We start from the raw sequence: 20,746 nt of genomic DNA on the forward strand, positions 1-20,746 counted from the left end.
CTGGTCCAGTGCGGCCCTCTCGGCGCGGGCACCTTCCAGATTGCGGCGCGCCTGCTCCTCCCGCGCTGCCTCGCGGAGGGACATGCTGTCCGCCAGCCGTTGCGCCGCGGCCTCGGCCTCCTCGAGAGCTCGCTCCCGCTCGGTGAGCGCGTCCTCGCGGAGGCGGAGCGCGGACTCCTCTTCGGCGCAGGCGGCCTCGTGCGCCGCCAGCGTTGCCTCCCGGATGGCAACGGCGGCCTCACGGTCCGCCAGGTCCCTCTCCACGGCGCAGGCACGCTCTTCCAGCGCCATGGCACGGGCCTCAAGGGCTTCTTCGCGCCGCCGGGATGCCACCTCGGTCTCCGCCGCCCGCCGTTCTCGGGCAGCGGCAGCGTCAAGGACCCCCCGGGCGGCGTCGAGCTTCTTCCCTAGCTCCGCCTCCCAGCTCCCGTATTGAAGGCGGAGGGTGTCCTGCGCCTCGTTCATCACGGTAGTGGCGATGAGGGCAGCCCCCCGCTCCTCCTCCACCTCCTTGGCGATCTCCCTCAGCACCTTCCGACGGGCTTCGAGCTCTGAGGCGTGCCGGCGGTGTGCCTTGCGGCCCACCTCCACCATGGCCTCAACCGAGCGTCGCCCCTCCTCGACACGCGCCCATGCGGCGTCGAGCTCCGCCCGCTCTGCTTGCAGGGCCTCCATCTGAGCACTTAACCCGTCCAACACCGTGGTGTTTGCGACGGCCAAGGCCTGCAGAAGGGGCTCTGCGCTCAGTGGGGCAACGGAAGGCGCGGGGAAGAGCCGCCTCGGAGAGGATGCCGCACGGCTCGGCCCGCCGATGGACGTGCCGGACTCGGGGACGTCCCCCGGACCCGGCTTGTCCTGAGCGTCGCCCGAGGGAGTGGGCCCAAGCGATGCGCCCGCGGCCTCGTCGCGAGCTGCCTCGGAAGTCGTCGTCGCCTCGGCCTGGCGAAGTGTGGCCTCCTCCCGAGCGGCTTCTTCAGCTTGGCAAGCTCGGACGGCCACCTGCGCAGCTTCCTCGGCTTCCCGAAGGCGGTCCGCGGCTTCTTGCCGGTCAGTCTCATGGGTTGCCTCGGAGGATGTCGTCGCCTCGGCCCTGGCGGAGTCTGGCCTCCTCCCGAGCGGCTTCCTCGGCCTGGCGAGCCCGGGCGGCCTCCCGGGCGGCCTCCTCGGCTTCCCGTAGGCGATCCGCGGCTTCTCGCCGATCAGATTCCCGCCTCCGGGCCTCTACGGTCGCCGGGTCCTCGGCCTCAGACTGCCCGGACTTGGAATGGCAGGAGGGACGCGACGGGATATCGCTGAAACAGAAGAAAGACCAGAAGACAAACAAGATGGGTGAGTGAAAACTCGCGTTGAGAGAATGAATACAGTCACGATGGGCGTGGGACGAACCTGCGAGGGGGTCGGTTAAACGACCACCTTGGAGGGGAAATGAGGTTTCCCCGGGATAGTTCTATCCCCCCCATCTTGCGGAGCTGTTTCTTCTTCCGCTCCCCCTCGGGCTGCGGCGTCGGCGTGGCCCCCTCCGGGCGCCTGCTGCTGACACGCGCCGCCCCGCCCCCTCGGGGAGGAGGTGGGGAAGGGGTTCCTTCCTGTTTCCTCTTCCCCCGGGCGTCGATAGGGCGGCTGCTCCCCGGGCCCCCGTCGCGGGGCCCAGAAGCACGACCCCCTCCCGGGGTAGATTGTTCCCCCTTGCGGCTCCCGCCCGCGCCATCGTGGCCTCGAGGAGCCCGCTCCTCCGACGCCCCGACCGCCTGCAAGATGGTCAGGATGGAGGCGCGGTCTGGATCACTACAGAGAGGGAGGACTCCTTGGGGAATGAGGGATGCCTCCACGGAGCTGAGATTCAGCACCCGTTGGACCACTATCTTGAAGTCCTTAGGAGCCCAGTCCCATCTGACCCCCTGGTGGGTCCTCATGTAGTCTTCGGACCCGGTGTACTCCCAGGCGCCCCGGGCACGCCGCTGGAGCGGCGCAATCCGGCGACGAAGGTAGTCGCCGTACACCATGGCCCCTGTGAGCCCCTGGGATCGCAGGCCCGCCAGGCGGTCAAGGACGGCGTCATAGCCATCTCCCAGATCTACCGGCGCCCGCCAGCTGGAGGCCTGCGCCGGGGGCTGGCTCGGAAGTCGGAGGCGCGCTTCGTCGGCGAGGGGGGTGTAGAACCAGTCGCTCTTCCAGTCATCCCACTTCTTGCGGAGGACGCAGGGAATGTAGCGGTTCAGCACCGGCCCCCGCGGCTGGAAGTAGCAGCCACCAACCACCGACGGCGGCGACACCGGCTGTACGGTAAAGAACCACCGGAACAGCCGAAGGGATGGGCGCACCCCGATGAACATCTCGCACAGGTGCGCGAAGATGGCCAATGACATTACCGCGTTGGGGGTGAGGTGTGCCATCTGGAGATCGTAAAACTCCAGAACATCCATGAAGAAAGAAGAAAATGGCGGAACCAGCCCTGCCATTGCAAAAGGGAGGAAGAAGACGGACCGCCCCGGGTAGCGTGGCGCCGGGCGTCCCTCGCCCAGCGTGACTATCTCCCGGCCGGTGGCAGATTCCGGCATGAAGCGGCGCGGCAGCCCGGCCTGCCTCTCGCTCACGATGCGGGAAGGCGGCAGCACGCTACCGTCGAGCAGAGCGGAGCCCCGTGCCATGACGCCGGAAGAAGAGATGTTTGAGAGCGAGCGCGTGTGGCGAAGGAAGGGCACAGGAAACAAGGAGTTAGGGCGCAAGCGGCGAAGACAAGGGGAATAATGGCGAGAGGAAGGAAGCAAATCTCTTCCTCGGTGTCTTTATACCCTTGCCAACGCTGTGCCTGGCTCCTCGTTTCTCGCGCCCACGCTTCCACTAATCCCATTCGCCCGCTTGCGGCGCATGAGGTGGATATGAGGCTGTGGCAGTCGAGATGGAACGTATCGTGCGCGCGTTAATTACGCTCGCCGACCAAAGCGCCATCACCATATCTCCAGGCAAAATGAACCGGCTCGTCCCGATTCGCGTGCTACTCGAGTAATGTGGCAGTCTTGAAGAGACCGCTCATTATTGACAGCCGAGTAACCATTGCCGATGTGCGTGATTTGCGACCGTTGGGTTTCTGCCCAACAGTGGAGACCGGTCTCACCTGTCACCAGGCCTTAGGAAGTGGCGTCACGCCCGACCGCTTCCCTTGAGGAGGGTGATCGCCCTGGCATAACGCCGGGGGCTACTGTCGGTGACATGGGACCGGGAGTATCATGACTAGAGGTTTGGGCAGGAGCAATCACCCACGAGGCCTGACCCCCTCGGGGGGGTCGGGCCCGAGGGTGATGTGGCCGCCCCCCTCTTTGTCTCCCCGAGGGGTCGGACCGCTCCCGTTTCGGCCCCGAGGGCTGAGGCGCCCCGACCCCTTGTAGGTTTTGCGCCGCGTGTATGGGTTAGGTGAGCGCAGCGGGGCTCACCTAACCGCATTTATTGCGGTTTGGACGAGCGCGTCACGCCGCATGTAACACAGTGCAGCGCGCTCGTTTATCCAGTCTGTGACCAGTCACAGACCGATTAGATCGTGGGTTAGGTGGCGACAGGCGGTCTGACGCACGCCTCGCCCCATCCCGTCAGGATGAGAGCCTCCAGGCACTTGTCCCTAGCCGGAGCCAGCGTGTTAGCTCCCAGAGATGACACGTTGGCCCCGGCCAGATATATGTCAGGCTTCATCCTAACCATTACAAGCAAGACATTGTATGAAGAAGGGCGAACATGCAGATTGATAAACTGACGCGTGGTGGACAAGAATGACCGATTTGTGACCGGTCTGACACTGGTCATGTCGTCAGCAGACAGCCATGTTCCCACGTCGCGCCTGCTTCCGGCGGAAGTGGAGGTAGGTATGGGCCGTCCCATCAGAAGGTCATTCGGACGGCAACCATTACAAATCTCCGTCCATTTATGAAGAGAAGTGAAGTTTGAGTAAAGAGAGGATAAGTCCCCAGACAAAAGAGAGAGATTGGGCATGTGGTATCCCCTTGAGGTATAAAAGGAGGATCTGGCCCACTTAGGAAGGGGATTCGGAAGGAGAAAAGGGGGAGCGCACACAAAGGGAGAAGAGGGTTTCTAGAGTAAGAGCTCGCTGGCTCTCCAGCTCTTTGTAGCTTCTTCATACACAGATCCACCAGAACACAGGAGTAGGGTATTACGCTTCTCAGCGGCCCGAACCTGTATACATCGCCCGTGTCTTGTGCTTCTTCCATTCTTGCGAACTTTCCACAGACTAGGAGCTTAGAACCTCACCCAAAGCCCCCGGCCGAACCGGCAAAGGGGGGCCTGCGCGGTCTCCCGGTGAGGAGCCCCACGATCCGTCATACCATGTCTCATGTAACAGATTTAGCAACCATTTTCAGAGATGGACGTGACTTGGCCCAGGGATAATCCTTACATTATTATTATAAGATACTCTTTCAGTTGTATATTATAAGTCGTTTAGTTTTCTTGACTAAGTTTATAAAAAAATAGTAATAACACCAAATAGTTTTATTAAATTTAACATTAAATATATTTTGATAATATGTTTATTTAATCAAACTTAAAAATATTTTTTTAAAAATTAAACTAATAATATGATATGAGTAGAAATTGCAACCGTTTGTTGAACCCATCTGTCTGCTTAATTGAAGAACTAGAGCCGTTGACGAGCTTTAGTCCACGCAAGTTCTCTGCTCACCAAACCTCCTTCCATTTGATATTTTTTTCAGAGAAGACCGCCATCCACTTGACTCCCTATAGTCTCCGTCATATCCTGCCATAACACTATTCTTTTAATTAATATTTAATATCTTCCCCTCCTCTTAATATTATAAATGGTTTAAATCTTTATAAATATTTGATCAATTTTACAGAAAAATATAGCAAAATTTTTAATACAAAACAAATATAGTATCAAAATATATTTAATAAAAACTAATTTCAGGTCATAGTTGTTGCTATATTTTTCTTAAGTTAGTTAAACTTAAAGAAAACTAGATTTAGAAAAAATAAAAACGCAACATTAGTTAATAGATTTATATTTGGAAATACTTTGATGCCATAATATTTTAATGGTTTTAATAAATATATCATTAGAAACAAAACTAAGGTCAGACACGTGCTTTGGATATATTGCTTGTCTGCCCATGCAAGATGTTAAGTAAAACATGAATATTCCAAAGGCAAATATAGCTTCATACGTACTTTTCTGGTGGAACTTAACGGAACCCGGCCGGTTGGCCTCTGGCCAACAACGACACGATAGACAACGACGCACACATGATAGAAACTGAATTCATTAACTAATCCCCCCTTCTCCAATTTATTCATTGACAATAGTTATAAACTTAGGATGATGATCACATGGTCACTTGCTGCTGATCACGTGAAGCAGTGAGAAATGGGTAATAAAATCTGCAAATGACAAATGAAAGATTATTATTCTGTTTTAATTTATACATGTCGAATTTGAACTTGGTTATGGAGAGTTATATTGTCAAAACTTAAAACTTGGATATGGAGTATTTAAGAAGACATACAGCAATATAGGGATATTTTCTTAATTAAGGGAGAAAAACATGTTTACACGAAAGTAGGAAGATAACTACTCCTAGTTGATACATGGAGTTGACGGAATATTTTCACGTCTTCGTTTACCATGTCTATGAAGTATTGAAGTGTACTGCTCTTGTCCTTTCTGTCCGATATTCTAAAATCCGTAGTCGACATTTCTTTGTTCATTCAACGTACACTTCAACCATCTATATTTCTTTTAAAAATTTAAACCACTATATGTGTTGCTATAAATATTACATCTCAGATAAATTAATACTCCATCTACTTCTAAATATAAAAACACTTATTAGACATATGTTTGACTATTCATATTATTAAAAAAAGTTAAGTATTATTTATTTTGTTGTGATATATTTTATTATTTAAGATATTTTTAGCATGATTATATTTTTTCTGTATTTACACAGATTTTTATCAATAAGTTGAATAGTGGAACATACGTCGAAACATCATATATTTATATAAAAAAATGAAATAATGGTCAAAGCTATATCTCCAGTATCAAACAAAGAAGGGAAAAAACAAGAATAGAGATGGAGCAGTACTTCACGTCAGAATAATGTGTGACTATGATGTGTGGGCCTATAAGAATGGACTTCATCGATTAGGTACTCACGTACTAGCTGCTTCCATCAAGTACCGACCACATCGGATGTGGATTAATATATTCCTCGAGGGACATCACTTATTGTTTACGTGTTATCTAAATAGTTACTAAAAATTTTAAAAAAATTAACAATATAGATTAATATAAAATATATCACTCCGCAAACATATATAACCAAATTCAACTTCTACAAGTTGCAACAAAAATAACAAATTTATCGCACGTTCACAACTATATTTATTATTTATGTTACAACTTATATAAGTTAAATTTAAACTTATATGTTTGTGGGGTGATATATTTCATATTAATCTATGTTGTTAATTTTTTTCTAATCTTTTAATACCTATTTAGGTGGCATGAACGAAACGAGAGGATATCTCATCTAGAGATGAAATCACTTTCCCAACCAAGTCCTTTTTCTTACTGCTGTACATGTATGAAACTTGCACGTTTTTTGGGATTACACGATGGACACTTGTGAGCAACTTGGTTGTTAACCATGTCCATGTAGACATTGAATTGAAGCTGGCGCAGCTAGCTAGCAACAATGGCGGGAGGAGGGGTGATGCACGTCCTGAACGAATGGGCGATCGAGATCCTGTTGCTGGTCAGCTTCTTCCTCCAGCTCGTCCTCCTCTTCTTCGCCGGGTTCCGCCGCGTGGGCGCCTCCGCCGTGCTGAAGCTGGTGGTCTGGCCGGCGTACCAGCTCGCCGACTTCGTCGCCACGTTCACCATCGGCCACCTCTCGGTCGGCCACGAGCGGCGGCGGCTGGTGGCGTTCTGGGCGCCGTTCCTGCTGCTCCACCTCGGCGGCCCGGACAACATCACTGCCTACTCCCTCGCCGACAACCAGCTCTGGAAGCGCCACCTCGTGTTCGGCCTCGTCCCCCAGGCGCTCGGCGCCGCCAACGTCATCTACCGCTCCTTCGCCGGCACCACCACCACGCTGCTCTCGGCCGCCATGCTCATGTTCGCCATTGGCGTCCTCAAGTACGGCGAGCGGACATGGGCGCTCAAGTACGCCAACCTCAGCAGCATCCGGAGCTCCGTCAATGTCGTCAAGACGCCGCCGGAGCGTCGGGTTCAGTACTACCCTCCGTCGTCGCTGCCTCGGCGTGACGGCGAGGAGGCCGACGAGGAGGAGCTTCTTCTTGTTGCTCACTTCCACTTCCATATCTGCAAGCGCGCCATGGCGGACTCGTCGGTGGAGGTGGACTCCGGCGACTACGACCCCAAGATTTTCTCCTACGGGTGGAAGGAGATGTGCCGGGTGGTGGAGATGGAGCTCTCCCTCATGTACGACATCCTCTACACCAAGGCGGCCGTGATGCACACCTGGTTCGGCTTCGCCATCCGCGTCGTCTCGCCGCTCGCCGTCGCCGCCGCGCTCGGCCTGTTCCGCCTCGAGGACGACCTCGGCAGCTACCGGCAGATCGACGTCGACATCACCTACGCGCTGCTGGTCGCCGCCTTCGTCCTGGAGACGACGTCGCTGTGCCGGGCGGTCGGGTCGACGTGGATCGCCGCCTTGCTGCAGACCACGCGGTGGGCGTGGCTCCGCCACGAGGCCCTCTGCACCGGCCGGTGGTCCCGCCTCCGCCGTGCCGTCGCGTCGCTCCGGCGGCTCGTCCACCGGGACGGGCACAGGTACTGGTCCGGCACCATGGGGCAGTTCAACGTGCTCCACTTCTGCACCCGCGACGGCGCGGCGGAGCGGCTCGGCGCGGCGGCGGAGAAGGCCGGGCTCGGGAGCTGGTGGAACAGGCACGTCAACGCCGGCAGCATCGTCATCTCCGACGAGGTCAAGGAGCTCGTGTTCGGACACATCCAGAACATGTTGAGAGCCGTGGACTCCATGTCGACCACCGAGCTCGACGCCATCAGGACAACGAGAGGCCAGCGCGCGCTCCGGCGCCACGGACTTGACGGCGACCTCGCCGCCAGCCTCGGCGAGGAGTTCCACCAAGGCATCCTCACCTGGCACGTCGCCACGGACATCTACCTCGCCGTCAGCGGCGGCGACCGATCTTCTCCAGCCAACGCCGGCGACAGGGCGGCGGCGGCGCGGCAGCTCACGGAGGCGGTCCGCGCGCTGTCCAACTACATGATGTTCCTCGTCGCCATACGCCCCGACATGCTCCCGGGCCTCGTGCTCCGGAGGCTGTACCAGGTGACATGCGAAGACATGGCCAGGATATGGCGGGAACGCAAGGACACCCACGAATCATCGTCTTCTTCCTCCAGCTGCCGCTTCATCGACGTCCTAAGCATGGTCACCAGGCTGTTCCAGCTGCACGTCGACGACCCGACCTCCGCCTCCAGGACGCCGGAGAGGAAGAAGCTGGCGGCGATGCTACGTGACAACGCCTACAATGGCGATCAGAATGTGAGGAGCCATGGCGTCTTCGCCGGCGCTCTGCTCGCCGACGAGCTGCTGCTGAAGGAGAAGGAGCGGCGGATGTCGTCGGACGGCGGCGGCGGGTGGTTGTTGCCGGTGATCTTCGAGGTGTGGGTGGAGATGCTGCTGTACGCCGGCAACCGGTGCAGCAGGGAGTCGCATGCGAAGCAGCTCAACAGTGGGGGTGAGCTCATCACGCTGGTGTGGCTGTTGGCTGAACACGCTGGGCTGTATCGTATAAACAAACCTAAGCAGCATTTCAAGTGTGCTGAATATGCTAGTGATATGGTATAGTTTACTGAGGTAGACTTTGTCTCATTTTTATTTTTTTGGGCATACAAGTCTGCAACACCGGAACATCCCAATGGATGGATGATTTCGCGAGTATATATGCATCCCTCGAGCGGATATGCACTCGTTTCGTGCATGTCACTTAAATAGTTATAAAAAATTAGAAAAAAAATACAAGATAGACTAATATGAAATATATCACTCCACAAACATGCATAGACAATTTTAACTTCTACAAGTTGTAATAAAAATAACAAATATAACTGCAAATGTACGATAACTATTTTCAGTTTAATTTGTTCTTTTTGTTGCAACTTGAAATCGAATTTGGCTTTGCATGTTTGTGTAGTGGTATGTATCGATGTTTGAGATCACGACTACGGTATTTGCATAGTATGGAGATCGTCGGTACCAGGGTATATGTGAGATTGAAGTAAAAGAAATAGAGATAAGGATTTTTATACAGGTCCAGGCCCTTTATCTGACAAGTAATAGCCCTACTCCTGTTGGCCGAAGCCGGTGTTGCTCTTTATTCATCTGGATCATACAAGTACAATATTTGGGATAACCTATCTAGCTGTCATCGATTTGGCAGCATAGATAACCAACATGTAGTTGACGACAGGGTAGTCTTTCTCCTCGAGTACGAACTCATCAAGACTAGAGATGGCGCTAGATCCCTCTTGTCGGCCTCCGCAGAAACCATATTGGGTTTTTCTAGGCTTATCTTTGATGTTGATGTTTCATGGCGTGTGTTGGTGTCTACTCTAACTTGTGTGTCGATCTGTGTCGTGTGTCTTTCTCCCCTCTCTTCTCCTAGGAGGTCTTGTATTTATACCCATAGATATTCTCTTGTCTAAGTAGAATTAGGGAGACAAGTATGGATACAATCCGAGTAGTCCTTTTTGTTTCCATATAGAACTCTACTCGTTGTTCTTATCTGAAACTCCTTAAATATATGAGGTATGATTCCTTATAAGACTTGGTATATGGTGAGCCCCGTCAAGTTTAGTCGATTACTATTAGATATGTGGTATCCATAACCATGACAGCATGTTTCGTATTAATCTATCTTGTTAATATTTTTCAAATTTTTTTATAACTATTTAGATGACATGTAAGCAATGATGGGACATACTTTTGAGGGATGACAATCCGCATCTGGTATATATACATCGGTTACAGTGGAAGTCAAATCAGCTCCGCTGATTTTTTTTTTCCGTATATTTATCCTCATTTTTGCATGTCACTTAGATAGGTATCAAAAATTTGAAAAAAAAATTCATATGATATATCAATATAAAATATATTATCAAATATGAAAATTCAAATTCAACCTATGCAAGTAAAAAAATAAAAAATATGCATATAAACAGTACGTACTATTTGAAGTGAAATTTGTTATTTTTGTTTATACTTGTATATGTTGAATTTAAATTTACATGTTTTTGAAATGATATATTTCATATTGATCTATCATGTCAATCTTTTTTTTAAAAAAAATGATGACTTTTTGGGTGACATGCGCAAAAGGAGGGGGTGTCTCCACGAGGGATAAAAACCCACTCTCGGTTATAGTATATTTTTCATATGAGAAAAGGAGAGGAAAAAGAAATCTTGCTCGTACAAAGTATGAGGCACGATCTTTCTCTCAAAACTTCTACAAAAAAAGGCTAGCCAAACACTCTCTCAATTTTTGAAAAAAAATGGAAAAAGAGGTAAAAAAAAAGGGAGTTATTTCATTCCATATCCACTACCATATATCACACACATGCACGATCTTGATCTTCTTTGGCCTGGCTTTATGACTTAGTAATAAATGTGAATGCAAGTATGCCTCATTTGATCTCTTCCAAACTTTGCATACTTAAGCTGTAGGATAGGGCAAAAATGGCAAGGGAATCACTTGAGTGAATGAGGGAATCACTTGTGTAACTTGGTCTTTTTATTTGCAAAATCATTTGAAAACTTCTGGAATAAAAGTTAGACAAGAAATGAGTAAGTAGTGCTCTACTAACCGTTCTATCTCTCAATCGTCCAAGATAAAAGAGAAGCATGTGTCCCATAGGTATTGGGCGTATGCGTAAGCCACCGTGCTAACTCACTTAACGAGAGAGAGAGTACTCAAACTATGCACCCTGTACCTTTGAGATATACATCATTGTAGCAACTCCTGATCAACAACTGAGTTTGTCTTTGCAAGTTCTTTACTCGGGACGGGCAAAGGCTTAAGCTTGGGGGGTTTGTTGACGGTCATTATAGATGAATTTCGACCGTCAATACATCCAGGAATAAAGGAGAACTAGCAATGCTTGCATGCATATTTGTTTAAGAATAATCTATTTCCACTTGTACTTAGCAAAGTATTCATATGCAGGAGATCATATAAATGGAGGGAAAGCGATGCAAATAACCGTTCGATCAATCAGAGCTCGACGTGTGGCAGACTTACGGATGAATGGGCCCAGAAACCCATTAGAACACTCGTAAATGGGGCCAAACCACCATGCCAGTTTAAGATCCATCAAGCAAAGCATTGGAGAAAGAATGGGCCAGATGGGCTAGCCGGCTAGCCCTGGGCGGCCGAACCCAGGGTTCGGTTGAACCGCCTCTGGCGCCATTCATCTTGGCCTTCCACGTGGATGTCCTAGATTGCTTCCCAATGATGGTTGCGGGGTGTTTAGGACATTTCCAGCTGTCACAACCATCATTAGCAATTTAGCAGCCTATTTATGGGCCTCACTCTCTCCATTTCAACACACACCAAGAAGGATCCAGCAAGAAGCTCTCTCTAGTTTATTTACTTTGTTCTAGTGCTAGTGGAGTAGAATTAGAAAAGTTTCTTAGTTCTTCAAGTATTCCGGAGATTTCGGGTATGCCTCTAGTAGCTTCCCTCTATCTTGTAAGACTTTATTCAGTAATGAAATATTCTTCTTTATATAGTTTTGTTCCTTTGCTTCATTTATATAATTATTCGAGTACTGACTTTAGTTCATACATGACTCGTAATAATTATGTAGCTAGCTTACTGGAGCTATGCAATGGTATTGGTTTGGTGTTCAATTATTTGATTGCTCTGTCATATGCAGAGATGTAGAGTAGTATTTAGTAATGTAAATGCGGTGCTTAGATTATTAGATACCATTATATGGTGCTATATGCCATGGATCTGTAGAGGTAGGCCACTAATGGTGACAGCTCAGTACGCGGTATTCCTCCAAGTGCGTATATCTTAGTAAAAAAACCGGACCGGGAGTCAACCTGCTCTGGCCGCCGGTTCACCGGTTCACCGATTGAACCGTCGGGTCACTGGTCGAACCGCCGTTTTTTATTTTTAATATTATATTTGATTTGCATTATTATAAATATAGAACCATCACAAATTGGTGAAAATATGCATAAATAAACTAGTATATCTATTATTATATGGTCACAACATTAAAAAAATAAATGTAGTGTGGTAATATAATAAATTCATAATGCCATACTACCATAGACAAATTAAAAACCGGTTCGATTCTTAAAAAATGGCACTGGTTCACCGGTTCCCATAAAAACCACCTGTTCACCGTTTTTTACCAATTCGATTGCAGGGACGATCTTTTTGGTGAACTGAACCGCCAAGGTCGCTAGTTCCGGTTTTTTCCGGTTCAACCACTGGCCCGGTCCGATTTTTTTGTACTATGGCATATATAGGCTAAGGTATTTTCCTGGTGTGGGTACTCCTCCGTATCTATTACCGGTTGGATGGCCATGATGAATTATCGTAAGGAACTCAACAATCAGAGGTGGTTTCTCGATATACCAGGAGGGCATAGTTATGGGGTATTGGCTGCATAATTGTACAATAGCAAGTATAGACTAAAATGACTATATACTATAAGTACATAAATGATTCTTTTCTTATTCTTTCTCCACTTAGCTTAGATTATTATTTTAGTGAGAATATTTTGTTTAGTTCCTTGTGTGTCAATCTATCTTTATCCCTAAAATGATTAATCCATGCATTAGACTTTGATCTATACAAGTGATATAAATTACTAGCATAGTACTCTCTTATCATATATTTGTTGGTATTTCTTACGATCACAGATAGAAATCCGCAAGCGCACGGATATACCGAAGTAGCACTTCCCCTACAGAGTATTCCAAGTGTATCGAATCCAAGGGAACGTGTGTGATTATCTCTTCCTCCGGTTCATCCATGGACACAAGATAAATATGGGCAAAGGGTAGAGAGGATTTCCTAATGAGAAACCGTGTCTAAGGAAAGCTTAAGTTTAATCCTAACGCGATACTTCAGGCACTGGCAACCCGTTGTTCCCAGATGTCGCTCTACTACGTACCCGGACAGGGAGGACTTAAGTGCTCTTGAGGGCTGTCACCACCTCTACACCCACCTCTAATGTATTGTGAGATATGCAGCAACCACTGGCAATTAATTACCCAGACACCGTGTCTACGCAATTAACTACTACTCTAGCACTGGCCAAGCACTAAAGCAAACACTATATAATTAATGGACTATAGTGAAAAATGATCCCGTATGCTAATTAGGAACTAACCAAGAATAATTCTCACTAAGTAAATCTTAATTACTCAGAATGATATGTTTATTGAAGCGAAGTAATTACCAAAGTACAAGAATAAAGAGAGGATTACCGACAACTCCGGGATTCCTCCGACTTCTTCTCCTTCACTCTCTCCCTATTATAAGTATACTATAGAACATGTAAAGAAGTAAGCATACTTAGAGCCTCTTGTAATTCAGCTCTACATCTTGGTGTGTGTCAAATGAGGGAGAGGAGAGGGGTATTTATAGTGTGGAGCTTGCTTGGGAGTGTGGAGATCCTCCATGGAATCCTATGAGCATCTTCACTCTCCTCATGCCAAGTGTCCATTTGGATGACGGTTGGAGCACCGAAAACGGTCATAACCACTATCAGGAGAGCGTTATCTACCGAACTGGACTTGAGCCGGGGCGAACGGCCTCTGCTAGGGTTCGGCCGAACTCAGGGGTTCGGCCGAACCCAAGACGGCTCCGTTCGCTCAAGTTTTCGTCCTGGACACTTATTTTGGGCCCCTTAATTCATTGGTATGAATGTTTGGCCCATTTAGAGATGTTTAATTGGGTTTTTGGGTCCAAAACTCCATAAGTTTGGATACGAGTTTGATTCTCATCCTCCTTCATGTATATTTCCTCTCAACTTTGGTAGTTTGTCACCTGCATATGAATATACACCAACACTCGTGGAAATTATTAGAAATAAGCCCTACCACTATGTTGAATGTTCCATGTTTTTGGTCTTATGCAGGTATTGACAGCGTTAATTTGGTACTTAACAGCCGTCAACAAACCCTCACACTTAGCTCTTTACTCGTCCCGAGTAATGGTTAAGGATTAATGTGGAATAAAACTTTCCAAGATATAATACAAGTACACAAATTATTCTAAGCCATACCTGTACCTGTGAACTTTGCACTGTCTAACTTACCATCTTGGGTAATTGATGAATGGAACGGTTGTGACTCAAGTCCTTCTTGTTTCTCCTGTCAATCTCTTGGGTTTTCATATATTTTTGCAAAGTAGCTATACTCCTTGAATGACTTTATCTCAAATCACTCATGTGATTTTATTTGTGGATCCTCACCAAGGCATGTTTGCTGAATTGTCCCTATTCTAAAAGGCTATATAGGTGGAGCTCGGTAGGGATCAATCGGGGCATACCTGCATCACATATATTGCAAAGCCAAAATACCAGACCCAAGGAGATAGCAAGTCATACTCTCTGATCAAGAATGTGCATGTGTGTGATATGCGTATGGGTATGTATGTGTATGGTTGTTTTATGGGTGGAAAAAGGAAAATAGAAGATAACTACTCCTTTGATATACCTCCTCCTCCAATTTTCTCTCTTTGGAAATTTGAGAGAGTGCATGGCTACCTTTTTTTTTCATCATGCCCTATACTTTGTATGAGCAAGATTTTTTTTATTCATTTTTTCTCTTTTTTTTTTCAATACTCCATACTTGTATGAGCAAGACTTTTTTTTCCTTCTTTTGCATAGCCACGCCTCTCTCTATCTCTGTTTTTTTTCTTTGAAAGAATATTGGAGGAAAAGGCATAAATGACGTGGAGTATTTATTTTGTGGATAATGAATAAAATAAATGATGGATGAGGGATGCTAGCTTCTAGTGTAGAAGTTTAGCATAGTGTGTGTATGTGGAGTGTGCGTGTAATCTTGATCATTAAAGTATGAAAAGCATCTCACACGGGTCACAATAATTTGACAAAGCTCAATGTAATGCCAAGCAGCCTAAACATATATCAGGATTTTGCAATGAGAATCATATATGGCCTTGGTAGGTAATAACATAGTCACTGAGGAGTATTGCTCTAAAAGAATTTTTTTAAAATTTTCGCAAAGACAAAATCCCAAGTATCATGACAGTTGGACAATAATTTCTTTTGTCATAACCATATCACACATATCAATTACATAGATTAGTGTTAACAGTGAAATTTGGTAAGCCCGGAGTAGTCAACGGCTTAGAGTCAGCATCGGCTTCGAAGTCCTGAGATTAGCCGATGAGAGTTGTTTCAGTTGTCGGATTCTTGCTATATTCGGTTAAGGAAATTGATCAACTAAAGGAAGCTTATCTAGAAGAGACCGAGTTCAAAGAGAATGCGGCATGGCAAATTATCTATTAATTAGGAATAGTCTGTTAGTTTCCTTTTATCTTTAGAAAAGTGTGTTCAGTGTCCTATAAGGACTTTATCTTTTCCTTTTATCTTTAGGAAAGTTTCTTTCTTGTCCAGCAAGGACTTGTATCAACCCATGGGTATAAATATGTACACCCAGGGTCTATGTAATCTATCTTCACGATCAATACAATTCGGCGCATCGCCACCTTTTACCTTTTCTACTTTATTTTATCGTCCGGCGGGACTTGGCACCTGACGTGGGGCTGCATCGGTGTTCAATCTCCGGCTAAGGGGTAAGTCCAATGCTCTGCCGGCCCAGGCAATTGTACCGTTTACGTCGGTGTCGTTCAAGGCTGCATTAGTACATTCGATCTCTTGGATTGCTCTGGTTTGGATGATATATTTGCCTACCTATTTATCATATGTCTTTGTTAATCTAGTCTTAGCATATCAATTTAGCTCTATCGGCTGCTTCTCGTTTTAGGGTTTCTACCGGTATCGGCTAAATCGTGTTGCTAGATTAGATTAGCTTAGACATCTACCACCCTGAAAACTCAGTCAATGGCCTGATTGTCTAGATATAATGTTTCTTTTCATACTTAGTGCCGCATTTGTTAAGTTTGATCTACTAAGTCGTGCTTAGAACCATAATCTCTAGCCTGCTTCTTGATTGCCAATAAGGGTTTCATCGGGGTTTCAGCCGGTGAGTTATCTGGACGTTGCATCGGCTCATAAGGATTACATATACATATAAGTTGGACTTAGCCGATGACAATAAAGATTTTATTGTTTAATCTAATCTTGTAGATTTATTGGCATCGGACCTCCAGCCAATGTTTGCTTTAGCCTTTGGACCAGTGCTTATTCTATCATATCATTGCTAGCCGATTGGTTTCTACTAGATTATATTACTATATTATATTATCGTCAGCCGATTGCCTTTATATCATTATCTACATTGGACATATAGCCGATAGCTCAGAACCCTATCGCTATCGGCTGGCATCGGCTATCGGCTGGTATCGGCATCGGCTGGAATCACTACATCGGCTTGTCAGCCTATCGGCTGTTTTACCTGCTGATTATGTTGACGAAAAAATCGAACACACCGGCCTAGGAGATCTGCTTAACTCCTGTGCAGGTCCAAAGATTGATAAGATGCGGGCGTGCCAGTCAGTTTGATCCTGCAACTGACAAGATATGTAAACAATAGATCAAATAACTGATCGGCTGACACGCCGATGGAGTACTTTCAGCCGATGCCCATACCAGCCAATAGCCGATGCTAGCCGATGGCGATAGGGTTCTGAGCTATCGGCTTTATGTCCAATGTAGTTAATGATATAAACGCAATCGGCTGATGATAATAAAATATAACAATAATATAATCCAATAGAAACCAATCGGCTAACAATGACATGATAGAATAAGCACTGATCCGATGGTTAAAGTATACATCGGCTGGAGGTCCGATGCCAATAAATCCACAAGATTAGATTAAATAGTGAAACCTTTGTTGCCATCGGCTAAATCCAACTTATATGTATATGCAATCCTTATGAGCCGATGCAACGTCCAGATAACTCACCGGCTGAAACCCCGATGAAACCCTTATTGGCAATCAAGAAGCAGGTTAGAGATTATGGTTCTAAGCACGACTTAGTAGATCAAGCTTAACTGATGCAGCACTAAGTATGAAAAGAAACATAATATCTAGACAATCAAACCATTGACTGAGTTTTTAGGGTGGTAGATGTCTAAACTAATCTAATCTAGCAACACGATTTAGCCGATACCGGCAGAAACCCTAAAACGAGAAGTAGCCGATAGAGCTAAATTGATATGCTAAGACTAGATTAACAGAGACATATGATAAATAGGAAGGCAAATATATCATCCAAACCAGAGCAATTCAAGAGGTCGAATGTACTGATGCAGCCTTGAACGACGCCGACGTAAACGATACAATTGCCTGGGCCGGCGGAGCATTGGACTTACCCCTTAGCCGGAGATCGAACACCGATGCAGCCCCACGTCAGGTGCCAAGTCCCGCCGGACGATAAAATAAAGTAGAAAAGGTAAAAGGTGGCGATGCGCCGAATTGTATTGATCATGAAGATAGATTACATAGACCCTGGGTGTACATATTTATACCCATGGGTTGATACAAGTCCTTGCCGGACAAGAAAGAAACTTTCCTAAAGATAAAAGGAAAAGATAATGTCCTTATACGACACTAAACACACTTTCCTAAAGATAAAAGGAAACTAACAAACTATTCCTAATTAATAGATAACTTGTCGTGCCGCATTCTCTTTGAACTCGGTCTCTTCTGGATAAGCTTCCTTTAGTAGATCAATTTCTTTAACCGAATATAGCAAGAATCCGACAACTGACGACTTGACAACTCTCATCGGCTAATCTCAGGACTTCGAAGCCGATGCTGATTCTAAGCCGATGACTACTCCAGGCTTACCAAATTTCACTGTTAACAATTAGCAAGGTTCCCTACAATAGATGGTTGTTCACAAGTGACAAGTGTTAGCAAAGAATAAAAAGTATACATGATCAATCATAGGAAAATTCTATTCATTGAGAGTTAATGTTTTCATTTTCATTTGGAGTCAAACTAAATTTGTATTCAAACTTTCTGCCAAGTTTAACTCACAACCAGGGGAGGATAAGGGAGGAGACGTGCAAACCTGACCACACGGCGAAGGATGACAGAACCGGGCCAGGCATGGGTTGGGCAAATACTTGGTTCAACCGACCCAGCCAAGATTCGGTTCTGGCTGCTGAATTTTGTGCGCAGCCGTTGGCCAGTGTTCATCAGATTGTCATGTTGAGTTGATGCTGTTGCGCGTCGGGAGTACCGAAAAGACTCCCCCACACTTGTTCTGTACCTTGTCTTTATTCAAGAACATCGCAAAGCAAAATGGGCTTCTACCAGGGTAAAGTACCGGTGAGCCAAATTTTATTCAAGTAATTCTAGGCGCATGAAGTGCCTAAAATTACTTTTATTTTATTTCACTTTTTTTATTTTTTTATATATTTTTATATTTTTATTTTTTTGTATGGCAGCAATAGAGGTGATGGGTAACTTAGCAGGGTGGACATGAGGATGCACAAGGTGTTTCGAATTCTTACCAGATAGGTCTTACCAAGCTTTGAACCAAATCACTGTAACAAAGTGTTGTTTTGCTTGGTTCCCTGTGCAACTCTCTGATAAACCAAGAAGCGTGGTATGGGTGTTGGAGTTATTGTACACTGCTCCTTAGTTGTCCTTTTTTATTTCCTGCAAAAGGTTAGTGGACAACAAATACCCGAGGGAGTATAAAGATTTGAAAAGATTTTATCATAGCCCCAAGATTAGTTCTTCACATCCACACAAAAAGGAATTGGATTCAAAACTTAAAGAGCGTGGATCCCACAAATTTGCCATGATTTTTATTTTCTCATTTTTTTGAGAGACATTAAAAACATTTTTTTTGTTCACCAAACTTTTATTCAAGCAAAACTCATACAGGGCTGAGATAAACTTACATAACACAGCAAAGGAGCATTTGGAAATATACGTACCGTGCACCTTGAGAGGTGATATGTTTCTCCTTTGTCTATTTTGGCAATTGATTTGTTCCTGGCCCTTGACTTACCTCCAGTGTGATTCGTGCTTGAGAACTTACCCGTCAAATCAAAAAGTTTCCTGCAGGGGTTAGTCCACGAAGGATATACATCCGAAGTCTATGAAAGTACTGGCTCTATGGTTCATTTAAGCAAACTTGACACCACGTCAACTTTGATTAAAGCAGGCTATTTATCCTAAGCATCATGCTCAATTTAAAAAACCTATGAATGTCGACGACCACCCAAACCATAGCATACGAAAATGGACCGAGGACGCATAACTATGCATGATCAAGCCAGACTCAACTAGAGATAAGTATGAGTAAAAGAAATGGTGAATCTTTTGCTGCATTTCGTATACCTAAGTGTACTTACCGCCAGCATGATGTGTATGTTGAAACTTCTGGAGCAGTGGCTTGGTCACATGTGATTGTCAATCTCTCCTCCATCTTGATGTGGGTTGTGGCGGAGGAAGGCATTTTGACCATGCCAACTCAGGTGAGTGGTTTGGTTCTGCATACACCTCTAGTGCAAGAACCTTGTGCCTTGAAGGAGTGTTCCGTCGGCGCAATGCTGAAGAGACGTAGGATACATCTCTTTTTGGCAAGCATGCAAGTGCTAACTGGAGTGGAGCAGCAAACACCTTGAAAAGAAGAGGGCATCCCCTCTTGCTTGTATGCATGCAGGTGTTGCGGGAGCGAGAAGTTGTGCGCGGCTAGGAGTGGATGAAGGCTAACCCAGGTGGCACATGAGCTCAAGAGAGGGGCTGGGTGCAACCAAGCAGCAAGATCACTATTGGCAAGGTGTATAGCAAGAAAAGACTCGCACATAATGCGGTCTATTATCTAGAGGTAGCATGTCAGCTCTCTTGTCCTCTTCTCTTCTCCCATCTTTTTTTTTCCCGTCTCTCTTTTCTTTTCTTTTTTTTTCTTTTTTTTTACTCAAGCAAGGTAAGGCTAACTGCAAACCAGGATGACCTTGGTTGATGGAACTCGTCACGCAAGCTCGTTGACCTCCCCCCACACTTGGACTTTTGTGTCGTAAGACATCAAAAACCAAGTGTGTGATGTTGGAGTCTTCATAAAGTGTGTTTCAACACCAAGGATCACCAAAATGTACAGTTGATATGGCTCCCGAGTTCTTAGGCATCATACGTCTCTCGTTCTTAATCTCAACCTGAAATGGTTATTGACCAAGAATACCCGAAGGTGCATACTATCCTAAAAACTGGTTCTTGCTTTTATTGGAAAAAAAACTTACCAAGATAATCCGGGGTATCTCCCGGCAGTGCTTTGTTTATGGTCACAAGCTCGACCATGGAGACATCTCGCTGCAGGATTAGTGCCACAACATATACGAGATTTGCAATATTTATGATAAATAAAAGCATCCACAACCAACCTTCTAAACATGTTAGAGTTAAGGCCCGAAAGGCGGTTGTGGTCCTCGCACGAGGGGTCAATACTAATCGAACATGATTCTGGGGATTCCTTATGTGAGCATGAATCCTGGGGGATTTTGAAAAAGAATATTTCATGCTCATTTGTGGAG

The 20,746-nt window shown here is 46.4% G+C and overlaps 1 protein-coding gene across 1 annotated transcript; it reads left to right on the top strand.

Moving 5' to 3' along the window:
* The first annotated feature begins 6,536 nt into the window (after positions 1–6,536).
* LOC4335030 (uncharacterized) lies at positions 6,537–8,952 on the top strand. The gene has a single exon (XM_015778827.3). The coding sequence runs from the start codon at positions 6,723–6,725 to the stop codon at positions 8,865–8,867; it is 2,145 nt and encodes a 714-aa protein (XP_015634313.1). The 5' UTR covers positions 6,537–6,722; the 3' UTR covers positions 8,868–8,952.
* The last annotated feature ends 11,794 nt before the right edge of the window (positions 8,953–20,746 follow it).

Source organism: Oryza sativa, chromosome 4, assembly GCF_034140825.1.
Source record: "Oryza sativa Japonica Group chromosome 4, ASM3414082v1".
NCBI classification, from domain to species: domain Eukaryota; kingdom Viridiplantae; phylum Streptophyta; class Magnoliopsida; order Poales; family Poaceae; genus Oryza; species Oryza sativa.